The sequence below is a fragment of the Amblyomma americanum genome, chromosome 2 (genome assembly GCF_052857255.1).
Source record: "Amblyomma americanum isolate KBUSLIRL-KWMA chromosome 2, ASM5285725v1, whole genome shotgun sequence".
Taxonomy (NCBI): domain Eukaryota; kingdom Metazoa; phylum Arthropoda; class Arachnida; order Ixodida; family Ixodidae; genus Amblyomma; species Amblyomma americanum.
Window position 1 is genome coordinate 117,669,736 of NC_135498.1, and position 15,500 is coordinate 117,685,235.

General features: G+C 48.8%; 1 protein-coding gene across 6 annotated transcripts in view; it reads left to right on the forward strand.

Annotated features, from left to right (window-relative positions):
* Nf1 (neurofibromin 1) overlaps positions 1-15,500 on the forward strand; it is a 72,066-nt gene that overhangs the window by 50,296 nt on the left and 6,270 nt on the right. For all 6 annotated transcript variants that reach the window (XM_077655163.1, XM_077655164.1, XM_077655166.1 and 3 more), the window contains exons 41-48: positions 1,197-1,284; positions 3,423-3,466; positions 6,567-6,795; positions 8,548-8,755; positions 10,892-11,173; positions 13,388-13,488; positions 14,986-15,125; positions 15,240-15,286. In XM_077655163.1, the coding sequence (XP_077511289.1) occupies positions 1,197-1,284; positions 3,423-3,466; positions 6,567-6,795; positions 8,548-8,755; positions 10,892-11,173; positions 13,388-13,488; positions 14,986-15,125; positions 15,240-15,286 (1,139 nt within the window). The remainder of the gene's footprint in view (positions 1-1,196; positions 1,285-3,422; positions 3,467-6,566; positions 6,796-8,547; positions 8,756-10,891; positions 11,174-13,387; positions 13,489-14,985; positions 15,126-15,239; positions 15,287-15,500) is intronic.

Consider the following 15,500-nt stretch of genomic DNA (forward strand, 5'->3'; position numbering starts at 1 on the left):
ATTAGTCACTGGACTACATGTCCACACTTGCGCCATCGTCCTCACTAGCGCTGCCGTCGTGATCGCTGCTGCAGTCCCACAGCTCGTCGTTCTAATATCGCTGTGCAGCGAAATCCTGCACTTCGCAAACAGCTACATCACGACATTGCGTGGAACAGCTAAAAATCTTGCCTCGCTGCAGCTGCCACACCTGTATCGCCCGTTGGGAATGTCGAACTTGCGGCCTGGCGCCCAGTTGTTTGTTTCTTCGGCGTAAAGAATGACAGCCATCTTGAATGTAGCTGTGAATGAGCGCCGGTCGCTTACTGGACACGGATCACAAATGACGACTGACGAAGCACTGCATTAAAACTTGTGAAACACAGCCAGCAGTAGTCAAAAGCATCAGAGCCAACAAGAAACTATGCGTGAGCGACGTCGGCTCTTCCGTTGGCTACCGCCACTTCCCGGCGCTGCTGTGGTTCCGAGTGGCGGTGCCACCGCGATTGGAACAGCGGCCCTTCTGTCAACTATTAATGCTCCCTTGAGTGCCGAGTGCACAGTTGAAGGTAAACAAAAAAAAAACTTGGACGGCGCCTATTAAGAGTAGAACGCGAATGCATTATTGGGCCGCCACCTCCGCCGCTTATCAGCGGCCGCAATCTGGGGCCATGCGTGCGGAGTGGGCTGGTGCCGGTTTGCTGCTTATCGACAGCCACCACCGGCCACCGCGTGCGGGGTGGGGATGCCGGTTCTGCGCGTTGACATAGCAGCTGCTCAAGGCCAGCACCAAGAGCGATGTGACGGAGTCGCGCAGTAAAAATGCAGCCAGGCTGTAGCATGCCTGATATCTCGTTTGTCTCGCCTTTATTTATGGTGCGATGCTTTGGTTTCGATTTTAGGTCGACCCCCCCCCTCCCCACTTCGGATTTTCAAAATTTGAAAAACAGGTCGACTTACAATCGTGTAAGTACGGTAACTTGTTAAGCCATGATTTTCCTGTACCGGAGCCATTTGTCATGTGAAGGAATACTGACTGTGTAAACTTCTCTGTGCTGGTGGAGTTAATAATGAAGTCCACTTTCTGGCTGACTTGTGCAGACTTGCCCAACTAGGGGTGCAGAGTTGGGCGACACGCCAGCAATGATATGTACATGCCTTTTCCTTACTGCCAGATGCACTGTTGGTACATGGGATTGTTCCCTTGTCTGTTCCAGGCTTCAGGCACCCCACGCCCACCACGGTTTCCCGGACAGCGCGGGTGCTCAGCATGCTTCTGGGCATTGTGGCCAAGCCACACAAGAGGTCAGTGACCCCTTCCACTGTGCACTGTCTTCCCTCTTAACAGCTGGCAGCCTGGTGACCGTGAGGTGGTTACATTGCGCCCTGCCTTTGTAATACTGCTACTGTTGTGGGCAGCTGGTAGGTATGCATTGCCGGTAGGTGAGAAGTGTTTGGGAGGTCACAAGCGGCTTGTGGCAATGCAGCAAAGGAGCCACAGGGCAGTGAGAATGCAGGAAGTGTGGGAGAGGTACCGCCAGTGGTGGGGGAACATGATTTTTACTTTCATTGGGTATTCCTTGGTTGTAAAAGATCTCGGCAGTCTAAAAGCTGCTTGGTCTCGTTGCATGCGGGATTCTTTCGTTCACTTAGTATGGATCATCTTTTCAAGTGCCTCGTGGGAGAAATCAACTTCTATTGAGCGCCACTGTTTCAGCATTAATTTGGTCAGGAACATGCTGCACCACTTTGGGATCCCGGTAGCAATAAGCTCTTGGTGTCTGGAAATTCTATTCTTCACGTGATATCTGGACGTTCTTCCATCTTTGCTGTTGTGCCATTTAACCTCACATGTCTGTCAATAGCATCTAGACCTTCCTCCCCAGTCTTGTTTCGCAATATACCTTATTGTTAGGGGCATGCACAATTCCCGTGTTTTTAATTGTTCTGGAGTAAGGTTAACCATATTAGATTTGCTCTGCTTCTTAAGTGTTCGAAGTATATTTGAGTTTTTCTCAACGTGCAGTAGATAGCAGATGAAACTTTCAGGATCTTCTTGTTTATCTTGTTCATTGAAATGTTTCTGTGACTTTATAGGATTGACTTTGCATCTGGGTATTCCATATCTGCATGCAGTGTAATCCACTTATAACGATACCAGATATAACAATATATAGCTTATAACGATCAAATTTGAAAGATTTATTTAATCTCCCATTGTCCCTATGTAAAAATAAAGCATATATAACGATACAATTATGGGCAAAATAATGGATACAACGATAGGATTCTGGCCGCCAGGATGGTGTTTACCACCAAAATTTGTCTGAAAGTTTGATAAAAAATAATATACTTTGAAGCGAATATGTAAAAACTCCGCGAGCCGACTGGCGTGGCGAAATCCATGAGGGAGCGTTGCCTACAGCCTTGGGAACCAAGCGCTGTCATCGTCACAATCGCTGGAGGGAGGAGCTTGCTTGGCCGTTGCAGTGCATCACTGTCTCACACAACGTAGTTTCCGCCCGAGATGGTTGAGAATTTACTTTTTTTTTTAAGCGTTCGTTTTTCTTGCCCGTTTCCCTGTTTCGCGCTGCCCGCAGCACAGTCCTTGGCAGCGCGCCAAGATGCTGTGCGCTGATAACATCTTTTGATGGGAGCTCCGGGGGCGGGGGCGGGGGGGGGGGGGCAGCTTAGTGAGCTTGGGGCAGAGCACCAGACGCTGTGCGCTCTTGACAGGAGCATTGGTGGTGGTGGCTATACATGCATGGGGTAATACCTACATGCATGGGGGAATAGGTGGGTTTGTTCTTTTTGCTTTTTTTTTGCCGGTCCAGATATAATGATAATCAATTATAACAATCGCATTTTCCACTTTTCTCAATATCATTATAAGTGGGATTGCACTGTATATGTGTTCAGTGCTCCATGTTGGAGAGGAAATTCATTCTTGGACTTTGCTGTGCATGGCATTGCCTCTGTCACCGAGATTAAATTAGAATTGCATCTCGCAGCCTAATATGCTGTTTTCATTCACACTCAGCCTTCCTGGTGAAGTGGAAACTGTTAACAATAGCAAGTGTTTTTTTTTAGAGTATAGTAGCCAGTATCGTATAATTAGCAGCACTGTGTCCTGCATTTTTCCTTCTCTCATTCTATCTCCTGTGGGGCTCGCTAACAGGAAGATGGACTGGCCTGCTACAAACAACTTTTAAGAAAGCTTTGCATGCACGAGGGATATCTTCCTCTTACTTACTCATTATCGTGCATGCGTATGTAACTCACTCAACTCTCCAGTGTCTTGACTCTTAGAGAACAAGGAATAGATGCATAAATAAGTGGGGAATAATGCTCCAAACAAGTCACACGTTGATTTGGATTGCACACAGGGCTCCCTGTGAGCAGAACACGTTGTGATATGAGTGTTTTGTTGAATCTCGTTGCAGGGACAAATTTGAAGTGACGCCCGAGAGTGTGGCCTACCTTGCAGGTGAGAGGCCACCCTGAAACTTGGTTTTCCAGTTTTGTCGAGCAGTCTTTGCATTCATGCTAATAGTGCTTAGATATGCAGTGGGATTTATGTGCAGAGCTCTCCATTTTTCTGCCCAGTGTTCTGTGCTTCCTCCTGCCCATGTGCAGCACAACACCGCTGTTATGATCCAGAGTGCTGCATTTTCCCAGCTGCTACATTTTCACTAACCAGTCCCGTCCAAGCTCCCATAGAAACCCATGCAATGCAAACCCGGCTGTTACGTATGTCTTATCACGAATGTCACTTCGCGATAGTGGTTTACCCCATGCCGACATTTTGGCAGCCTGCGTTTAGAGCACATACAACGGCGATGGCATACCGGCCAAAGTAAAACTCACTTAGCATTGGTGCTTGGCTGCTGCCGTGTTCGGTGGTCTCTGGCGTGCTGAACCCACGTCGGTGCTGAATGCTCTTACGGGTGACATGAATCTCGTTGTAGCTGTCGGTGCAGATCCATCACCACTGCGACACTAGCCCCAATTACCGAGCGTGCGAAAATGAAACTATATTGTGGCATACCACACGTGGGCAGTGCTGTACGAGGTGCAGTTAAGTGGATTGGCTTCGAGGCATGTTTCTGTCATCCGCATTTTCCCCGCTGCGTGCAGCTTAAAAACGCGATTTCTAGTCTCCAATAGACAATGATTGTGTAGAATTAATAGTGGCTGCCGGGAAAATGGTACAGAAGCGCGCACGCATGCACAAGCTTGTCCTGCTTCCCTTCCACTTACGGTTGCTCATGCAGACGGAGAGCCCACATTCTGAGCACGAATACGCCTATATGAGAGTAAAAATAGAGTAAGCTGTCCTGTTGCACACTCTTATGAAAAGGAGCGTTCCAGCTTTCTTCCTTTTTTACTCCTTTCTGTTTGGAGTGCATTGCAGGGTGTTTAGTACATTCTGGGCATGCGAACAATCACGATAACTGCAAAGCCTTGCAAATTCCTGAGAAGTGTTCTGCCCTTACCAGAAGTTAAAAAAAACGGCAGATAATGGTGTACTACCTCGATGGAAGAAACACGAACGACCCGGTGCCAACACGCCCCGCTGTTGGAATTTATTTTCATCGCGCTTTTACCTGGGTGGTACGAAAAAGAGGTTAGAGTCGTCCTAGAATGTATCATGGCCGAGTCTAGTGTCTTTTTGCTATCACTTAAGTAAAAGCACGGTGAAAAGAAATTGAAACAGTGGGGCATGTTGGCGCCGGATTGCTTGCGTTTCTTTCCATCGAGGGAGTACATGTTTTTTCACGTGCGCTTCCCGACTACTACGTTTCCCAGCTGGTATGTTTTTTTTTCGCGGTCCCATGAAAAAAGTAACAGCGAGGTCCTGCTGTACTACCTAATATCCTACACTGGGGCTTTTTTGGAAGAAATAAACAAACTTAAAAACAAATTGGTGCCAGTACTCACCGGCAGTTTTGCCTACACTGTGCATGTACTGCTGTCCTTCCTTAGAGTCATAATTTGAAGGCAGGTAAGTGCTGTTTTAGGGGAGTCAATTGTTTTACTTTTGATGCTTACTTTTATATTGCGTAGTGGTACGGAGAGTCTGTCACAGTGTGGTGGGTGAGGGGGTCAATAGGACCTGACTGGTCTGTCAATTAATCAGGCTTACTCACCTACTGCTGCACACTCGTAGTCGAGCTTGCCCTTCCGGTGGCGATGAGAGAGAACACCTTGTTGGTGATGAAATTGGGGTTTCTTGATGACCCGGTGGTTCTAACTCGCAAACATTCACGTTACTTGAAGAAAGGAGAAGGTTAATTATTTATTTACAACATAAATAAAGCAAGAAGAAACAAAGCAAGGAGGAAACTATTCACATGACTAAACCGTTGATCAGACGAATTCAGCCCTCGTTCAACCCAGAGCTCTGACTTTTAAATCCTCCGTCTCCGCCCTTAGCGGGGACAGCAACCAATAAGATTACAAGCGACTCACCTCACGAATCACTGGTTAGAGAAAGGAAAATAAGGTTTCTGCCAACTAATCACAGATTGGGGAAAGAGTACTGAGTAAACATTTGGGAAAGGAGAGGTTGCAATCAAATACACAAACAGCACAAATGCGACCTCCATTTCCCACAGTACCCGCGGCACAGCCGTTAATTAAAAAAAAAATTACCATCCTAAATTAGAGATCCAACTTATGTGCTAAGTAGACCTGTTCGATTTCGTTCAAACAGTTGAATAGGAGGATATTTGATTCGGTATTCAAAATATTCGCACACCCCTACTTTTAGGCACCGACTCCATGACACCTGCTGGGTGTATGCACCGCGCCCCCCCAGTGACATCGAGTGTCAGGCGTCTCGAAGGGGCACCCATCTCCATGTGTCTCATGCTAGCTCCCCTTCGTGCTTGCGCCGTCATGCTTGTTTAGTGAATTTCACGCTGAGAGGAGCGGCTATGGCAGCTGCAGTCAGATTGGACTTATTCCGATAAAATAAGGGAGCCACGTGTCTTCCGTGTAGAGATATTTAGCATGGCATTATCTATTTCCACAGGGAGCCACTGCACATGCACAGATCGGCCTGAGGATGCCACAAGGCACCAGGCAATGGCCAGCTATTTGCACACCTGCCCCATCGGGACCAGTCAGCGCGTGCACACTGGCGGTGTGCGAAAGCAGATTGCGCTATGCTAAATCTGTTGGTGCACGCCGCCATCCATGCTGGTTATGGCGCATGCGTGCCATGGGTAGTGTGGCCGCCAGCACCTGGCAGGTACAGGTGCGCATGCTCACGTGTGTTGCCGTGAGTATGCTCAGACTGCCTTCGGCATATGCCTGGGAGTGCAGGTACACGGTGTGGAGTTGGCGCTTTGTGGTTGTGTGCACGCCGCGGTGCCATCTCGGAGGAGCTGTGCTGAACTGAAGCCACATGCAGCAAGAGTTATTTAAAGTTGTCGGATACTCACACATGCCTGAAAATTGTTTCTCTGTAGCGTGAGATTTTTGCCCTGGAACTCACTTGCCACTGCTGTGCTGGCCTTTCTAGTCTTGCAAAACTGGGGACATTGTGGGCACTGAACACACATCCTTTTGCCTGCTTGCAGCACTGGTGTCAGTATCGGAGGAGGTGCGCAGCCGGTGCCACCTGAAGCACCGGGTGGCCACGCGGGTGGCATCGGAGGCCCTGGCGCGCACCCCACCCAGCCCCGTGCCCACTTCCCTGGCAACACAGTCGTCTTCGGCCTCATCAGGCAGCGCTGTTGGGGGCGCCTCATCCCCATCCGCCGCAGGTGGGGCGGCACCCAGTCCCCCCACCTCCCTCATGCCGGCCGGGTGAGTGGCTCTTCACCAGCTCTCTCTGGATGGATGGTGTGATTCGAGGGAATTTTCTGTTTGGGGCCGCCTGCTGTGCACATTAAGGAACGGAAGCTGCACTTAAGCAGGGATTACAGGGTGAAAAAGAAAGGGGTGCATTTTTGTACTGAATTAACACTGTGCTACAAAGAAGACCGTTGCAGTGGTCTCGATATTAAATTGGCCACCTGGGCTTCTTTACTGGACACTGAAATGTCACTGTGTGGATATCTTAGCGCTTTAGGTCTTCGTATAATTGCTAATGTTTCTATTTTTCTCCAGCAGAAGATGTTAAATTCCATGAAGTGAGAACAAAGCATCTGCAATATTCTGCAGGAAGTCTTGTGCGTTAACACGTGGCCTTTCGCGAAGAAGCAGTGCACGCTTCACCTCGATGGTCCATGGTCGTTGACAAGCTGGCCTTTACTCGCAGCTTATGAGGCTAGTGGGTGATCTCGCTGTACGAACCAAATTTGCCTATTTATCTTTTTCTGAGTTTTTTTTCATACTGCGCAGATGTTCGCTTCAATATTAAAAAGCATTTTTCCTTCGTATTCATATGGGGTTCATATTCGTACTACCATACGCAAGCAGCAAACATGTACGATTGTTCAAAAAGGGTCTGGAGCACTTGGCATGTTTTCTTTTTAATGGTTTTATGGTGGTTAAACGTCCCAAAGCGAATCAGGCATTGAGGGACGCTGGAGTGAAGGGCTCTGTAAATTTCGACCACCTGGGGCTCTTTGCGTGCACTGACATCGCACAGTACACGGGTCTCTCATTGAAATTTTACCGCCGAGGCCGGGACCAAACCCACGTCTTTCGGGTCAGCAGTCGAGCGCTATAACCACTGAGCCACCGCGGCTGTTCAAACTTGTCATGGAATGACCCAGCTCGGAAAGGGCCTGTTATCCTGTTTATGCACAGCATCATTTACATTGCAGAGCTCAGTGCTTTCAGCAGAGGAGCACATATGTTTCTAGCCAAAGGTCAAAGGTGTGCAGCTCTGCAGCCATCATTTCTTGCATGATGATGAACAAAATTAAGGAGAGGGTTGTGGTGCTGAACAGGAGAGTGGATTGGTGGTACCTGTGTGTGTTCACAAGTGTGTGGAGTGCGTGCCCCCGTGAATCTGGTACTCACAACTGTCTGTCTGCTTAGCCTATACTGTGGTTACTTCGTGCTGTGGTATTCTGCTACTGAGAACGAAGGCACGAATTTTTGTCCTGGCTGTGGGAGGTGCATTTTGGTGGAGGTGAATGTGAAAACACTCGTGAATTGAGGTTTTAGTACACCTTAGATGGTGTCCAGTCGTCAAAAACTAATCCGGAGCCACCCACACTGCGTGCTCTATAGTGTGGGAGTGGCTTCAGCACATAAAGATGCACTGATCTAAGCAGAAGTGTTTATTTAAACCCTTGTGCCCTTGCACGACATTCATCTATTTCATGTTCTAGCCTACACCGTCTCAGTTTGAGCATTGGTAGTTGGTGCACCTCTTGTTGGTGTAGCAAGGGCAAGAGGAGACCAGAGTGCATGTTCTCATGGTGCAGCAGCCAGGTCAGGGTTGCACATGCCAGACTGGTCATTGCCTGATGTGGGCACAAGTTGCTGCAAACATGTATATTTGGCTCTGAACTTGTTGCATCATCCACACAGACTACTGGAGCACTTTCCAATAAGTCTTGCTGAGCAATGGGCTGCCGTCCCTGTGGTCTTTCCCCAATGCAGGGGCAGCAGCAGTGCCAACCAGCTGCACCCTCCGCTGGGCAGCCAGCAGCAGGGCCGCCGCCAAAAGTCCTGGGACCTCCTCGACCAGAACGCCCTGGCACAGGCACGCCTGGCCAAGCAGGGAGGGGCGCCCTCCCCCGCCCAGGGCCCACAGGGCAACACCCAGGGGCAGCAGCAGGGGCAGCAGCAGCAAGGGCAGCCACAGCAGGTAGGCAGGGAAGAATAATACTTGCAAGTGGAAACCGCGCTTCGAGCCATCGCAGTGGGTGGCCCAAGGAGCTCGCGGTACAGTCGATGACCGAAAATTTGGATGCCTGATTTTTCGGACATGCTTGATTATTCGGACTTTTTCGCGGCACCGCGGCATGGCCCATAGAACCAATGTGTAAGAGTGCCTGAAATTTCGGACACACCGCAACTGACTGCTCAATTTTTCGGACCTCGATCACACTCGCCGCCAGTACCCAAGCCGCCATATAATGTGTACAGTGGAACCTCATTGATTCAGATTGCAGGAGAAATCGAAAACGTTATCAAACAAAATGAAATTCAAGCTTAAAGGAAGCCTCTTCACTTGCGATGCTGAAATTCTGCGCGAGTCGGCACATTGTGCCCGCGTGGTTTCGAAATTTGCACTGCTGTTGAATGTCTTCCACCGCATGAACTTGAACAGTAGCCACAGTTCGCGGAACTCATCTGTGCCAAGTCTTTCGTCCTGAATACGCAGAGGTAGCAGCGAAGTGCGTGGGAGGCGTACAACTTCACAGAGATGGTGAGCGCAGCAAACGGTGGTGCATTTCAAAGCGAGGTCAGCATACCACGGCAAAATGCTCTGCAACCTGGACTTTTCTATCATAAAATCGTAAACAACTGGTGTTCCGATGACAGGCAAGACACCTCTCATTATACGCAAGCCACCGCAGAGTGCATATCGCCAAATACGATGCCGATTTTGCCTCTAGTCGCTAGGCCTAATGATGAAGACCAATGCTGATGAAGCGCTTGCTTCGGCTGCTTCTCGGTTCTTATTGTTTCGCTATTTTTGCGTTCTCATTCCGGGCCCATCGTACTGCGCGCGCAGCGCATTTCCCGCAGTAGCGTGTTCGCTTTCCCATTTAGACTTTGTCCCAACCCGTGTGTTCATTGACGACATGCCGAGGGCAGCACAGCCAGGCCGAGCTCGTGAAAGCAGTCGCCGACTCACCACCTGTCGTCTGTGTACATGTTGCGCGGCGAAATTTAGTCATGAGGAACTTTAGAACGTGTGGAGTACAAATGACCCCATCCTCCGGCATATTGGTAATAAGTTCATGACTTTTTTTTCCATGAAATTTGATTTTCTCGACTGCCTGATTTTTCGATTGCTTTCACAATCCCTGGAGAGTCCGAAAAATTGGTCGTCGACTGTACTATACACTGGTGGCATCTGATGGCAAGGAAGGCAACCTTGCCATGCACCTGTGTCACATCTTTCGTGTTGTGTAACAACTCAAGGATGCTAAAATAATGCTTTAAGCACACATTGAAGCAGTGTGCTGTGGGAAGCTCTCTATGACACACTTCACGCTGCCAGTGGAGGTGCCACCAGTGCACGTACATGATCAGCAGCTCTTTTTTTCTTATGAAGTTTGGTGTGATTGTCAGTTGCACAGTCATTCCGAGGAAATGTTTACCCTCTGATTTGTTGCTGCTCAGTGGGCAGAGCTATGCATCCTTAGCAGGGCACCACGATACCTATGATGATGGAATCGCCAGCCTATGGGCTGCATCTGGGAGCATTTGTTTTTAAGCATGTCTCTCGGATTTCAGCATGTGCTTGTTGTCTATTGCCACGGAACTGGACATTGCAAAATAGACGTTAACATTGATTGAGAGTATTGATGAAACAGTTGCCTGCAAGTTTTTATCAGGAGGGTTAATTGCCTCCTCTCTATCAATCCTGAATCGTTGGCCCCAATGATAACAACCACCTTTGAAGCCCATTTCACATGCTCCGGACAGGCACTGCACTTCTTGCCCATATACTACAGGGGACAAAAGTTTCCGGGACGGGAGTTCCAGGAAAAATGTTTATTGCAGCTCCACCTCACTACCCAGTCGCCTGATATTATGATGAGAGAAAGGAGCATTTAGGCCTTTAATGCTTTCATACCATATCAGGCGACTGGGTAACGAGGTGGAGCTGCAGTAAGCGTTTTTGCTAGAACTGACGTCCCGGAAACTTTTGTCCCCTGTAGTACAATAGCATGAACATCACTCTCACTTTGCAGAGCTGTGATTGATGCTCCTGTGTTGACCTTAGGAGTGCACGACGCTGTAATCACAATTTGTGTCACGCTTGCAGGGTGGTGTGACGCCCTCCTCGTCGGCCAAGGACCCCAAGTTCTGGCGCAGCCTGGACACCACGGGTGAGGGTGGGGGCCGCCCTCTGTTCCGTACCCAGCGCAGCAGCTCCATGCCGACGCCCCGGTCGCAGAAGGGTCCCCCTGGCACCACTGAAGGGGACACCTCCACGCTGGCACCCCCTCGCTCCTCCCGGGTGTCTGTCTCCAACGAGGACAACGTGCTGCTTGACCCAGAGGTGCTCACCGACTTCCCTACCCAGGCCCTGGTGCTGACCGTTCTGGTGAGTGAGGCCTCCCTGTGGCAACCTGGCGTGGGTAAAATGAGGAAACTGAGACTCACTCTAACATGGGCATAGGTGACTACGACTGTTTATTTGAGGACACGGAGGGCCTATGTAGCAGGAATTATCATATATACTCGCGTAATGAACCCACTTGCACAATGAACCCACCCCTCAGTTTTTTGTCGTTGAGAGTTTACTTTTTTTATATACTGTTGGCTTTTCGTAGCACATTCCTGTTTTCGAGTTATCTGCAGCGCAGACCTTGGCAGTGCATCAAGGTGCTGCACACCGATAACATCATGGCATGTTTGCTTTTTCTTTTGACAAGAGCTCCTGCGAGGGGAGTGGCTTGCTCAGCGAATTTGGCAGACCACCAAGACGTTGTGTGCCCTTGACATAGGTGCTGGCGGCGGTGGCTTGCTCGGTGCCCCCTGGCTGCGCACCCAGCTGCGCCACTGTATGCTTAAAAAGGCAGTAAGCACTTGAGCATCGGAGAGGAATCTAGCATTTAAACCAGAACACTGTATAGCATCCTCTACACTGTAATGCTATGAAGGAAGCAGGGTCTTCAGACCCCCTAGCAAATTGGCAAGCTCGAGATCAGAGGCGAAAATGCCTAACCCCTCACCACAGCTAAGGCTCAAACATTCGCATTACACATTGGTAATCGTCCTGCGAGTTTTTTTAACCTCTTGTAAAAAAACGCGCAACTGACCATCAGAGCCAGTGTTCAGCATGCTTGGTTTATCTTGCCGTGATTGACCGGTGCCACAGGCTATCACAAAATTATTGGATTGCACCGTGATGCTGCAAACACGTTTTGAAGTGAATGATGCTAAATACCGGCAATACGGACGCATCTAGGTGCATGCTTTTGTTGATGACGGATGGAGAGATGATGTAAAATTTCAACTCTTCCAAAAAAATTTTGTTGAAACTTTTCCTGTGTAATGAACCCTCCCCCCAATTGATGTCAACTTTTGTGGAAAAAAAGTGGGTTCAGTGTGCGAGCATATACAGTATACAGTAGAATCTCTCAGTGATACGAATCTCATGGGGCCGCGAAAAAATTTTTATCATCCGAAATTTTGTCATCCAAACGAACAAAATTTGTATGCAGAAGCACGAAAAGTGCATTCACGTAGATCAATTTACAGCTGACGAGATTTATTCGCAGTTGTGCGGCCACAGCTCGCTACTCGTGGTGCATACCGCACGATTAGTGATTGTGACTTTGGCGATATGCGGGCCGCGCACCGCCGCTCACTGCGTGCGGTGCGTACCGCACAATTAGTGATAACGACATCAGTGATGTAGGGGCAGCGCTTAGTTCTTGAGGGTGTGGTCGTAGCTTGTGCGTTCGTATCATCCGTAGAGGCGAGGGAGAGAGTTTGGAACATCGTACACAATGCACTGTAGCCGGGGGAATTTTGCAAATTCGTATCGTCGCGAAATTTGTATCAACCAGCTTCGTATCACCGAGATTCTACTTTACAAGCTGTACAGGCTACTGCACAGGCTGCAACACATACATTAGCTCTAGATAGTAGACAGTCCTCAAGTAGATTGGAATTGTAACTCTTGGCTTTACATACCCTTCTTTTCTTTTACCCTCTCTCGGGAGAACAGTCATAATGATGCACATCTACACCACATGAATATAGTACAATGATTTGAGCCTTATGGCACAGAGGAACATTCTTGAGTCATAGCAGTGAACATACATGAGCATCGTTCACCTGAACATTCAATACGTCTCTAAATGCACCACTCACTTACACAGGTCATCGAGTCAAAAAATCAGGCACTGCGCACAACATATACATGCTTCTCTTCTTTCGAAAAGTGAGAGCAAGGAAGGCTCTCACCAAGAGCTAGGCATTTGCAGAGAGCTTGCCCTTTGTGGAGAACACTCTGTTCGTCATGAAATTGGCATTTCTGAAGAGATCTGCATATGTGAGCAACTACACATTTGTGCAGATCTTGTTATTTCTGGAAAGCCAGTGAATTGGGCATTTCTGCAGAATTTGACATTGTTGGAGAACTTGGTGTCTGTGGAGAACAAGGTTTCTTGTCGTTTGTGAGATTCTCTTCAGCAACATTTTACTGTTAGAGGTATTGAGTTGTTGCAGTTTTGCACCAGGTAGGGTAGTGTTTCCCTCTAAGTCTCGCGCTAAACCCTGCTGCCTCCACCCTTTGATGCTGCTGCAGGCAACCCTGGTGCGCTTTGCAACGGATGAAAATGAGACCAGAATCCTGTACGAGTACCTGGCCGAGGCCTCTGTGGTCTTCCCAAAGGTGTTCCCTGTGATGTAAGTGTTAACCATTGCCTTTGCTGTGTGTGAGTCCCATGTAGGATGTGCACACAAAGCTGATTGAGAAGGAAGTGATGAGAAAAAAAAAGTATTACTCTTATGCTGTGCTGGGTAATCTGTGAGCCAGAGAGACGTGGGGTAATGTTGTCAGTTTGTCATCTCTGCTCCTTTCAGCGCCCTTCCTTAATCCCTCCCTTCACGGGGTGGTTCAGTTGTTGTTCTGCTGTGTGACTGCTGCATTGCACCTTTCCTTCTAATATTTATGACCCCCACGCACTGCAGAAGTGGGCGTGGACTTGGGGATGCTATCAGCCAATGTGTGGGTAGTGTTCTGAGCATGTGCTTCCTGCATTCAGCCTGCTGTGTCTTCGTGGGCCCTGGCCTCCTGTCTGTGTGCCACCTCCGAGGTGCAAGGTGTGGGGTGCGTGCAGGGTAATTGTGGAATAAAGTCACACTGTAGCAGTGGACGTATATAAGTAAAAACTCTAGCTGTAAAACAGCTTGTGTCATCATCTTCCTCCACCTCCATTATTACGCATGGTGACTACTGCACAGTGCATGTTACATTTTAAGTGTGCGGATAAAGAGTACTGCAAAAAAAAGAAAGAAACGAATGGAAGCATGCATGAAAAAAGAAGTAACCTAGAAGGCCCGTAGTGCAGTTCTACAAGTTCACGTCTGGTGACTGAGATCGTTCTAGTGAACTGCGAGAACTGTGTCTTTCAGGATGTTGATGGTACACTAAGCAGCGTTCTGAGTGGTGCCCTTGCACAGAGAGAGCCTTGCAGACTAAGCCACCTTGTCACTTGGCTCACCATGGAGGGCTGCAGCCTCTGGAGTTCGTGACTGGGAGTGTAACTATGCCATCTGATCCACTTAGTTCACTAGCTTTTGAAAATCCATGATTTGCACGAGCCAGACGACACGCATCGAGAACTCTATGTCACATCTTCATGGTTTTCCATGAAATGAAAAACAACCAACCAGTTTACTCGAGAGCGAACGGTCAGATGGACGAAGGACGACAGAAGGGTAAATGCAGAAATCAGTCGCCGGTTGTCAGTTGAGTGCTTTCCTTTCCTGTCTGTTTGACTGGTTCACTCTCAAGTACATACCAACTGGCCCAGATTTCGACTCTCCTGAACCAACCAACCGGACTGCATTTTTTTCTAAGTTTACTAGTGTGCCTTCAAGTGGAACCCCTGCCAAACTAGCCACTGCAAGTGCATTTGTCTTTGTAATTTAGCTAGTCAGCTAGCAGTTTCTGCACATGCCTGGTCTTGGGGATGAACCAGCACTTGTGCTCCCTACAAGTTCTGTCGCATCTGTGCTGTGGTGCATACATCTGGGTGGTGCTACTCTCAAAGCAGCCTCCTGTGGGCTTTCCCCGTGAGTCAGGAACATTGTTTCCGGATTGATGAAAACGAAGAGTTCTTGCCGTAAAAGTGAGAACGCTTTCGCCACCAGACTGCTTGTGGTTATGTGCCCGTGCAGTCACAGCCTGCTGGACGCCAAGATCACGACAGTGCTGTCCCAGAACCATGACCACATCATCCTGAGTGCCGTGCAGTGCATCATCCAGAACATGATCGCCTGCGAGGACAGCAGCCAGCAGCAGCTGCACTATCTGCAGAGTGAGTACACCCCCCCTCCCCACCTCGCTTGTGGTGGTCGCCGCCTCAGTTCCTCGGCTCACCCGCTGGGCCACCTCTCGTGTGACACGTCCGTCCCTTTTTCTCTCCTGACAGCCTGTGGCTTTGGTGGACTGTGGAGATTTGCTGGACCTTTCTCCAAGGTGAGTATCACTAATGGTCATGCGCATATCAGTTTGCATCAGTACTATATGCTTCTGAGGGGCTTTCTCTATGCTCTCTGTGTGTGCTCTCTTTAGCCCAACTATGCTTTATTTTAATATTTCCTTCGGGAAAACAGGGTGCGGCCCATACACGCATATATACAGAGTATATATACATATAACTAAGCTCTCAAACTTCCCCCTTTCGTTATAT